This window comes from Euprymna scolopes, chromosome 9, assembly GCF_053919585.1.
Source record: "Euprymna scolopes isolate OS-2025 chromosome 9, ASM5391958v1, whole genome shotgun sequence".
Taxonomy (NCBI): Eukaryota; Metazoa; Mollusca; class Cephalopoda; order Sepiida; family Sepiolidae; genus Euprymna; species Euprymna scolopes.
This window is the reverse complement of record NC_136490.1, coordinates 130916348-130928431: the sequence shown is the minus strand read 5'-3', so window position 1 is coordinate 130928431 and position 12084 is coordinate 130916348. Positions and strand designations below refer to the sequence as shown.

Below are 12084 nucleotides of genomic sequence, written 5' to 3'. Positions count from 1 at the left end.
CGATCTTTACGGGTATATTTAATAGTCTTTCTTTGTGTATGTGCATGTTTTCACGTATTCACGACAATAATGGACAATCTTTAACAATGACAAATAGCACCCTTGTCTGCTTGACACATACTTTATTCATTGTCTCCCTCTCCTGCAAATGAAGGCGTCTTCTTCCTATTGGAACATCTAAAGTTATCATTTTCAGATCTTTATTTCTGAATGTTCCACGTCTCTGGGTTTGCAGCTCTTAATCTTCTGCCTTATATTTTCCTTAGTTGATCCATAGATGCTTCCATCGGATCACAGAGACAACTCCTATCTGCTAACTAACCCAGTGGCTAGCTAACTCACAACTCGTCTCTGACTTTTGGTTCTAATTCTGATTTCTCCTGGCTTTCATGTCTCTTATGTTAGCTAGAGTGGACAATCTTGTTTGTCACGTAAGCCACATCGTTGTTTACTAAACCAAATTCCAAACTAGCTTTGTTTATGTTTTTCCTCTATTCATAACATTTTTTCTTGAGTCAAAATTCCCCAGTTAAATATTTAACATAAATATTTTAACAAACATTTTTTTAAAAAAAACATTTTTACGAATATCTTTTTAAGCTAAATAATTTAATAATCAATCATAATAATCGTTCTGACCCTTGACACTGCCCATCACAATATAACACAGATACTATGCTGTGATCATAGCCAAAGGGCCACAACATAACAGTAGGAGGAAAACAGTCAGCAGGAAGCTCGCAGTTCTTGGAAAAATTGGAATAGAATACTGAGATATCAAAACAGCGAACTGATGAGAACCACTAGACCAGTCGTAATTATTCATACGAAAAGAATGAATGATGTTAACCAACAACATCAATGAAAACAATTTACAAAGAAGACGTTAGAAAAAATGTTGCAATTGACATGTTCTTTTTTCTTTTTTTAATGGAAATCGCTCCAGACAAGGTGTAAAGCCACTTGATGAAAGGAGCTAATAAGAACGAAAGATGATTCTCGCAAACACAGATGCCTATTGACCTTAGTCTTGAAAAGTCCAAGGTTGTAGGTAGAAGGAAAATGGTGAGCAGGAAGAGAGTTCCATAACCTTGCAGTCTTTGGAAAAAAGCTACTGGAATAGGAAGCTGTATTACAATAAGGTATTAAAACAGCAAATCAATGGAAATCAATAGACCAATGAGTCAACTAAGCTGGAACAAAGGAAGCAGGGAATAAATCAGACAATTCTGAAGAGTGCATGTCATAATAGTATTTATAAAACAAATCGAAACTAACAATATCATGTCTGACTCTGTCTGTCTGTCTGTCTGTCTGTCTGTCTGTGTGTGTGTGTGTGTGTGTGTGTGTGTGTGTGTGTGAAAGAGAGAGAGAGAAAGGTAGCAGAGAAAAAGAAAGAGTAGAGCTAATTAAATTACAGATAGATTTTTGCACTTTATCAAGAACCCTCATATGGGACAGAGATTCATCAGCCCAAATATGACAACACTACTCTATAAATGGTCTAATAGTAGAGATAAAGAATAGTCTCAGGTGTGAGAAAGTGTTTAAATTGATAGAGAGAACCGATTTTATGAGAAGTAGAAAGAACAATGGATTTAATATGTGATACCAGTTTACAAGAATTCTGGCGAAAGAACTGACCCATTAAATTATCGCCCCATTAGCCTCTTCCCTCTTTTCGCCAAAATATATGAGTCCGTAATTAATCAAACTCTAGTCCACCACCTTACAGTTGATAAACTTCTGTCAGACCAACAATATAGATTTAGGCAAGCTTGTTCTACTGCAGATATCCTAACTGTAATCTCTGAAGTTGTATACTATGCACTGGATAAGGCAGGGGAGGGCAGTAGGCCCAGATATATCTTTTTACAGGGTATGGCACGATGGTCTTCTCATGAAAACCAGATCATATAGTATTACCGAACGAATATTTAACATAATCAAATCCTTCTTAAATAAAAGAAGAATCCAGGTTGTCCTCGTTCGTTGTACATCAAAACAATATGATATAAATGCAGGAGTACCTGAGGCGTCGATCCTTGGATCTTTATTATTCCTGATATTCATAAATTACCTCCCTGATAAAATAGTCTCTGAGATGAGTATATTTGCTGATGATGCTATGCTTTATAACAGACATGAGGGGAAAACAAATAAACACATATCCAAGGCAATGGCAGAAACCCTAGAGAAAAACCTCCAGTCTGTAGTGAAATGGGGACAAAAATGAATGGTAACATTCAATGCTGCCAAGACTAAGCTTGTTTTCTTTAATAATTACAAGAAACCTTCTCAACTACCAATAGCTATGGCTAAAGATACATTACCAAAAAGTACTTTGTTCAAACTTCTTGGCTTAACATTCACAGGGAACATGAGTTGAAACAGATACATAGAGGGCATTACTGTGGTTGTTGTGAGGAAGGTGGGCTCTCTCTACCATACTAGAAAGTTACTTACACCTGAAAGTATCCTGTACCTCTACAAGGCCACCATTCGCCCATGTATGGAGTATTGTTGTCACATTTGGGCTGATGCATCTGCAACTAGTCTCTCACTGCTGGACGGAGTTCAAAAGAGAGTCGCCAACCTAATAGGTCCCAAACTGTCAACTAGGCTTCAATCTCTGTCCCATTGATGAACTATTGCATCCCTCTGCCTGTTTTATAAATATTTTAATGGTAGATGCTCTTACGAACCTTGTGCCTCTTCGACGTAAATACCCCGACAAACCCAACAAGCAACAAAATCCCACTTCTACACAGTAGAGATCCTCAGATGGCAGAAAGCCTTCTAATTTAATAGTTCCTTCCGCAGAACTGCTCGACTTTGGAATTTCCTTCCAGGTCTCTGCTTCTCTGACTGCACTGACATGCAGAAGTTCAAGTGTAATGTAAACAGACATCTTGCTGCTCAAGTATATAGTATCCCTATAAAGTATCCCTGCAATTTATGTCCTAGATAGTAGTCCCTACTTCAAAGTAGCATTGTGCCTTGTTTGGGATGAAAATGCAATTAAAAAAAAATGAACTCCAAAAAAGATTTGATGAGAAAGAAAGATCAAGAAGTTTTAGAGTCGGTTTCTTATCAAGTGTAAAACCATCGATAAGAATCTCAGGAAGAAAAGAGACACGCCTACGATTGAAGCTGAGTCTTAACAGGATTAAATGAAACAAGCTATTTCTTACCACAATCCATAAACTAAACCAAAACTTCTTGATCAGCTGCATATTTTAATTGATCCAAGGAAAATGAGTGGGAAGCAATACCGGATTTGTTAAAATCCATCATTTTTATCTTTTAAAAAATCGTGAAAGAAAAAAAAAATGCAAGGATTTTAACAAATTAATTGCTAGTCTCTCTTTGTCATTTTTTTTGTTTTAATGAAGAGTAAATGTAGCAAATAATGAAATTTGCTTTTCTTTTTCACTGTGACCCCTTTTTATCTGCAAATTAATGAACTAGTCCATAGACACAGAACATTTCAGTTGTTTTTTCTTGAGTCTTTTTAGCAGTCATCATCATAGTATTTTACTCCATCTTGAGATCCATCACTGGGCAGTGCCCGAGGCATCCCTCAAGTCCACATCAGAGCATGCCTCGCTAAGGGGACAATAGAGACATCGAGCATTCTGTACATAGCCGTAACTAACTATGATATATTTAGACAACTCTGCTAGTTGAGTTAAACTTTTTTCTATACTATCTTTCATCTTTTTACTTCAACAATTCCAGTTTCAATTACAGCAGAAAATAAAAATGTAAATAAAAAATGATTTGAATTATTTGGACTACTCTTCTCATTGGAGTGTTATTTCTATAAATTTAAGGCTTCCAAAATTCATATTAGAATTATCTGCAAGGACTCATGGCGTAACGTATAAAGTACTAAGTAAACTGTAGTTCTAAGTGACACTCTTCTGGAGGTTAAAGGTTTAATCCTTAGTGCGAGTGATACAATTGTGAATTACTAAAAAATTATATCTAGTCATGGCTGATGGAACAAGAACATTCTCTCCCATAGATTGAATAAAGAGTTCGAAGTTATGTATAGATTTATGAATTTGACAGAAAGATTTCTGGGTTCAACAAGATACAGATGAAAATGGGCAGAGATTACATCGGCCAAAACGTTGTGAGAATAGCACTTCATATCAGAATAGTAGTCCAAATAATATAAATAATTGATCCTCTTCTCAAAGATTCAGAAACAGAATAAAGAATGATATTACTCACCGCAGCTCCTCCGATTGCAGACTCGAGTTGTTGACATTGTTCAGTTGTACTTGCATCCATCCAAACTGGACTATTAGTAAGACTGAAGCAATCCTGAGAAGAATTATAACAAAAACGAATAAATAAATTAAACCTAAATAAACGACATACAATTTTTACTCAAAGTTACTCGGACTAGGTGATTGAAATTGGATTTAGACGATGAAACATTTAAAAAAATTAAAATAGAGATGCTGCAATTGCCATAACTGACACTGTCATGAGCAGCAAATAGCCAATAATCAATGGCCGACCTCTTTGACACACAGTAATGCTTTTTTAGTACAGTTGAACCCCGCGATACAGCATTAAAAATTAGTAACAAAATACAGTACAATATATAATACACACGTTTATAATCAAATAACATTATAAATAACACCGTAAGATGGAGCAAATAACGTAACCAAGTGTCGGAAAGCATCCTATTCTACATCGTAACCTGGAAAAAACCCGTATCCTAGGGCCACCGTATCCCGGGGTTCTACTGTAATTTTTTTTTACAATCTCTCCTTAATAAAATTTTCATATGCAAATTATGCTTACCTCAACAGCTTGGCCTTTCAGCTGCTTGTGTTTATGTTATTCAGTTAAATCAACCTCAGATTGTAACTATGAGGCCCAGGTTTTAATCGTACCAATAACTTATTTTCTATATGGAAAGTATTAGCAAATTCTTTTCACACTGAGCACATTACACGAATGTACTGCATGCTAAACAAAAATGGACTATCTTACATCATAAATAAGGCAAATCACTATGTGGGGTTTCATTCAGGATGGCTACATAGAGAAGTGAAATAATAAGTCAAAGTTTTAAGAATGTATGATATAAGTAATCGGCCGGTGATTGTTTGTGGAAATTAATATTTTAAATATTCAAAATCATTAATAGTCATTAATTAATTCCAATACAAATACCAGCCATGATTGGTTTGGTTGTCTTCTTTTGCAGTATATCAATACTTTCCGGGTTATTTAATGCCAAATCCAGTCATTTTGGTAAAAAGCTTCTATGCTACAAGTTGTTTCTAATGTAACAAAGCCACTGACGCACTCGTAGCAGCAGCAGCCACATGACACATATGCAAATAACCTAGTCAGTGTGACAACAGACGAAGAGAAGGGAAAAGAAAAGAGAGAGAAAAATGCACCCTGTGGTGAGTGACGAGAAAGAAAAATGCAGCCCGGTGAGATGGATGCGTGGCCCTGTTGGTGGTGTCGAGAGACTTTTAAGCCATGTTGAGGGCTTTGTAAACTACATGGCAGACGAGATAAACTAAGAGACTTTTAAAACAAAAGGCAAAGCGTTATTTTTGGAAAAACCATGGATAAATGCATTTCATTTCAACTGAAAAAGCTGAGTCAAATTTCTTCCTTTTTATTTGGTTTCCTTGTCACTGTCTCAAGCACAATGTGTTGAGTCCAAATATTAAAATGTAATGACACAGTTTAAGAAGATGCAATGACTATACGTTACAATATCTTCAATTATTTATTCATGGTGTTTGGTTTGATTGTTTTGCTTTACAGCATATCAACTTTTTTTAAGTTATTTAATGCTGATTCCGGTGTTTGGTTTTGGTTGTTTTGAAGAGGAAAATTGTTGTTTTCATTTTGGGCTTTGCACAGCATGACTGAGTTTTGCAAACGGAAAGGAAAATAAAAACAATAATATCAATGATTGGTGTATTTTTAAGTTAGGAAGTTGGGTATCTTCAAGAAGCCCGATCTGATACCAGCCATGAAGATTAAATCAAAGACGGTAATACAATGAAGATGGGAGGTTGCAACTAAGACGATCATGGGAAACAGGTGTCTTTAAGTGACAATGAAATTGAGATTAATCCAAATGGATTTGAATCTAATCATGCAGTTCAAAAATTTCTGCACTTCTTGTATACCAAATGGGTACTTGTTTAGTTTAATCAAGACATTAAAAAATAAAAATATTGAAAGAAAATTATATTCTATGTACTCGTCATGGAATAAAGTTATCATAGAAAAAAAAACAGTTAATTTGACTAAGTAGCTTTTTTTTTTTTAGAGAGGAAAATCAAACTTTAATGAGATCAATCGTGTTGCGGCCATCTTGTTTATTTCGCGGATGAGGAGGGGGGCGCTTAAAGTTTGTCAAAATTTGACGAGATTATTTTGAAACATGGGTAGAAAAAATAACTAGATAAATATTTTAGTTTTTTTTACTTATTTTACAGAGTTCCTGTTTTCTTTTTTTAATCCTTTTTACATTTTGTCCTTTGTTAATCCCTTTTTTTCATTGAACGGCACCCCCTTCCCTTTTGCGAAATAAGCACGATGGTCATGACATGATCCATTTCATTAAAATTTGGTTTTACCTCTGTAAAAAAAAAAGAAGCTACTTGATCCAATTAAGTGATTTTTTTTTTGTATGAAAACTTTATTCCATAACAAGTAAATAAAATATAATTTTTTTCTCAATATTTTCATTTTTTAATGTCTTCATTAAAGTAAACAAGTACCAACAAATGCTTACAAGTGTCCTAAAAAATTGAATTGCATCCCACACCATTTTCTCTTCCTGAAGACTTTCCAATACTATAACCACTGAGGATCATTTTGATTTCAATAACATTCACTTTTAGACTTATACTTTCTACAGCATTCTTTCAAGAACTTAACTTAATAAGTATACATTGCAATGTTTCACAAACTAGTAATAAAATATCAGCATACGACATTTTCACTGGACCACCCTGGATAATGCTTCTAGAACATAGATGAAAAGCAATGGGCTCAATACAGAACTCTAATGCACTCCTTCTTTAACGTTAAAGCTAACTCTAACCCTAACTCCTTCTTTCACGTTAAAACTGTCACTATGTGTGATTGCAAGAGTTTGTAGCCAGTACAGTACGATGAAACAATTTCTGTCATTACTAACTGTTCTAGGTAGTTAATACCCCTATAGCCAGGGTAGTATGGATTCGTCTGGCACTATGTAAGCCAGACATTTCTACCTTTCAGCAGAGAACACACACAGTTCTCTCCCTGGTCGGTATGGTGGCCGGGTTGTGATGTTTGCTCTGACGCTGCACCCAAGTTAAATTATTTTTAGTCAATGGAGAGGGAAACGAATAAACACATATCCATTTTTGCAGAGTGGTTTTCTCCCACATTAAAAACCACATGGTTTTCTCCCACATTGTGTCACATTTTGTTTTTGTGGGGAAACAAATAAATACAGAGAGGACATGTGTAGTTTAACCACTCGCAGTAAACACCAGGGCTCTTTCACCTTAATATTGTGACCCCCTAAATAGGACCACAACATTGGCAACATATGGATTCGAAAAAGGACCCACAAGGATCTCCTTTGGATAGACGACCAATTTCTGTTCAACAAACTCTTATTTTTCTACCTTCTTTGAAAAAGCAAAGATTGGCTCCACAAAGTTTTGTCAATGACAAAAAACGACCTCACCTTGGAAAAGTTTATTTTTCAAAAAGCCGTAAGTAGAAGAAAATCTACAACGCTGTCTATTGCTAAAGAACTGACCTAATTCATTCCTAACTTTTGGTTTGTGCAAGTCATGTAAAGTTTTCAAAATTGAAATAAGACATTTTTATTGCCCTAGAATTTTTTTCTTTATCCAAAAGCCTTTATTCATTCGTTGAAAGTGAACATTTTTGGTTTTAAACACAAAAAAAAAAAAGAAAAAAAGAAACTAGCTGACCGACTTTTGCTTAATGTCTCCTTTTGCAAGAAGTCATTTTCGTTTTATAGTATATGTTTGAAAAAAAAATTTTATTACTGTGACCTAAAAATTTCTCTGTCGATAGTCTGCATGATTTTCATTTTCTTGGCAAAACAACGAGAAAAAAAAAGTATATGAACTCTATGAAGGATCGAAACCGCATTCACTCCATTATGAAAATTTAGGACAACACCATGAATATTTGACTCGATTTTTGCTATGAAAAGGGATTTCAATTCGTTTTATTATTCAAAATTCTTCTGAACTCAAAATTCTTTGTATTTTTTTTTCTTCTCAAGAGAGTTAAAATAAATTCTCAATTGTCTTTTGTTCTCTGTGGAAAAGTGAACATTTTTTCTGTTAAAACCACATGTACGTAACTTTTTTTCTCTTTGTGAATATTAACTTGGTATATCTTCTCCGTAAAGTCGCGCTTTTTCTGTTTAGGATTTCTTAGACCCAGATTTAGACATTATCATTGCAAGTGACGCGAGCGTATATGGAATTGGTGCGTGTATTTTGCATAAAATGCCCGACGGTTCTACGAAACCAATAGCACATAAGCCGAAAACCCTACTACTTGCGGAAAGGAATTATTCCCAGATAGCGAAAGAATCCTTAAGCATCATTTTTGCAGTAACAAGATTTCACAGATTTCTCCATGAACAGCATTTCAAACTTCAATGGGACCACAAACTGCTGATCTCTATCTTTAACTCGATAAAAGGTTGCCTACACATATGACAAACAGGCTCCAAAGATGGAACAATCCTACTAAATTACGACTTTGATATGGAGTTTGTTCCGTCAAAGAAGTTAAGACATGCAGACGGGCTATCTCGGTCAATACCAAGAAATGGTGAACCACTTGAAGACTCAGTGAACACATCACTACGATCAGAGAGAGATTATAGTTCGATCCAACACTGTGAGAGAACTTCCCATTACTCTAGATGATATAAAGAAAGAAGCTGAAGCGACAATTTTATAAGAGAAACCAAGGAAAAACTGTAGACTGATGAACAAGTAGCAGAGGTTTTCTTAACATGCGACCGGGTATTATTATATAGGGAGAGAGGAGTTGTCCCAGCGACCTTCCAAAAAAAAATTTTTAAGGATTTTCATACAGGACACCCTGGCGCCACAAGAATAGAAAAGTTTAATGCGTTCATAAATGTACTGGAAAAACATGGACAAGAATATTGAAGAAAAGGTGAAAACACGCAGAGAATGGGCACTAGCTGCTGAAGTGTCACCAATTCAATTTAGCCATCACCCAAAGTCATGGTTATGGATAAACATGGACTATGTGGGACCACTTGATGGACAGTACTACCTCATTGTAGTGGACAGCTTTTCTAAATGGCCTGTAAATGACCCATAATAGATATTTACTTGCTACCCACCACAGCAAGAAGTGACACAAGGTCAGAATATGGGCTGTTCAAACCAGAGCCCCTAAAGGAGGGGCACTTTAGCCAAGCAAAAATTGCCTGAGCATCACCATCAGCATTCCTCGGTAGGAGCACTTCAGGTAACAAGCAATAAATTTACCTTACCCGAAAGCAGGGTGGCAAGGTTTGGGAGGATGGATCTCTTAGGTAATATCCAGGCAGTGTACCTCAGTTTGACAGGTACTGGTCAGTTACTGGCCTCGCATTTGTCAGGCAGAGTATCAAAAATGGATTCTTGATTGATACTTTCTACTCAGTCTCCAAGCAGCCAAAGCAGCAAGGAGACTCATCCTCCAACATTAAAAATAATAACTAAAAAAAAACATAAATTAACGATTCTGACTGATGGAATGAGAATAATATACCTCTATGGATTAAATAAATGGTTCAATGATAAGAATGAACTTGAAAGAAAGATGGTTAAATATGTAACGTTGTCCAAACCTACATGTGGCCGCAATCGCAAAGAAGACAAAAAATAGAAAAGAACTTCAACTCGCTTTTTCTTTGTAACAACAACAACATTTATTTCCGCATTGTTACGCCCGTGGCGTCACCCACGTAATCTCGAATGTTCTCCATGCCGCTTATATGATCTTGAATGCTATTTATGTCTCTAATGTGATCTCGATGTTCTCTCATTCTGTGCTCCACATCTCTCTCATGATCATCCTTTTTCTCCTTGCTCCTGGATATGACCTTAAACTATACCCGGTGGTGAGGCTCCAGCTTGCGGGCTTTAGGGAGTGTGGAGCCACCCTTTAATTGCTATTGCTCCCAGGTCCACTCTGACCTGGAATGGTAGTACCTGTTAGGGTCACAACTATGGGTTAAATAGAAACCGACTTGAAAACAACAAATATATTCTATTAAAATTTTCTTCAAAATCACTGTATTCAGCATTAAATAACCTGAAAAGGGTTGATATGCCGTAAAACAAAAACCACCAACCAACCAACCTCTTTCTCCTTTTTACAGTCCTTTTTTTTTTTACCGCTGATGTCATTTTGTATGCATTTGCATATAGCCGTCCGCGCTATGTTACAAATAAAGACCTGTTCAGAGATAGATTAACTTTGGAAGTCAATTTCTAAAAGCCGTCCAATGCATGCCAGCATATAAAATAAACATCCAAATTCCTAAGTTAGAAAATATGCACTTGAAGGTCAGCGGTTAAATCTGTCTATGATTCATTCTTACCAAACTTTCATAAAAAAACACTTGTCTAGCTACAACCACTATCAACAATTTCCCCCATTCTCTATCTGTGCCTAAATCTAAATACAAATTCAATGAACAAAGTTTCTTTCCTAAAACTGTCCAACTGTAGAATTCTTCTGCCGGCCTGCTTTCAAACTGACGACAATATGGTTGTCTTCAAATTTTTTTTTTTTTTTTTTTTTTACACAGTGATCACCACTTATCAAGGCCCGGAAGCCACTCAGAGATAAGGGTTATTGCAAGTACATTACGTTAGTGAGGAGATTTTATGAAGTGTTTAATTAGGGGGGCGGTTCATCAGGAATTTGTTAACATTAGACTTGAAGACATCCAAGTTGTAGTCCGGAGGGAAGCAGGCAGACGGAACAGAGTTCCACAGGCATGCAGTTCTAAGAAAGAAGCTTTGCTCATGAAATCCGCGTTTTGATTTAGGCACAGATATAGAGTGGGGAAAATTTTTCACAGTGGATTCAGCTAGACGGGTGTTTTTCGTGAAAGATTGGCGAGGGGGGACCAGGGATTGGAGTTCAGACGAGCACCTGCCATGAAAATAACGATAAAACAAGGATAGGCTCGCAACGTCTCTTCTGTGGGAGAGGGGTTGCAGGGTAGAGAAAAGGGCATCCCCCACTAAACCATGAAGTCTATTTTGTACTCTGTCAAGGCATGATAGGCTGTTTTTGGCAGCTCCAGCCCAGATATGGCAACAGTATTCCATCCTTGGCCGTACTTGGCTTTTATATAGATAGAGAATTGCATCAGTAGTGAGATATCTTCTGGAGCGGTAGAAGGATCCCACCATCTTTCCAGCGACCTTGGACACAGACTTGATGTACGTGTTCCATTTCAGATCAGGAGTAAAGGTCAAACCCAGACGCTTGTCAAAACACGGGGCCTCACCCAGACGAGAGCCATCCATCACAATTGATGCCAGCTGGGGATCTGAGCGTTGATGATGTAAGGATAGGAGTTTGGTTTTGGATGCATTAAAGGTAACTAGCCACATCTTCCCCCACTGAACCACGCGCTTGAGATCAGAGGAGAGAGAATCCGAGAGAACTTCGTCATTTACAGCCTTTGATGTGTTGCCGTAGATGGTCGTGTCATCAGCATAGATGTCAACGAATGATTTAAGTATGTGTTTAGGGAGGTCATTGATGTAGATCAGGAAGAGAGTTGGGCCCAGTATTGACCCCTGAGGGACTCCAGCATTTATATTGCAGGCCTCCGATTTTTGTCCATCTACCACTACTCTTATGAGCCTATCGGAGAGAAATGATTTAATGATTGAGAAAACATTTCCAGTTATACCGTAGCTGGAAATCTTGTGAAGTAGACCCTTATGCCATACTTTGTCAAAGGCCTTTGATATGTCAAGAGCAATTGCCCTA

The 12084-nt window shown here is 36.7% G+C and overlaps 1 protein-coding gene across 4 annotated transcripts in view; it reads right to left on the bottom strand.

The window, feature by feature from the left end:
• The window catches only part of LOC145284835 (xylulose kinase-like), a 225628-nt gene that overhangs the window by 66112 nt on the left and 147432 nt on the right, over positions 1–12084 (bottom strand). For all 4 annotated transcript variants that reach the window (XM_080133812.1, XM_080133813.1, XM_080133811.1 and 1 more), the window contains one exon: positions 4243–4335. In XM_080133812.1, coding sequence (XP_079989938.1) covers positions 4243–4335 — 93 coding nt within the window. The remainder of the gene's footprint in view (positions 1–4242; positions 4336–12084) is intronic.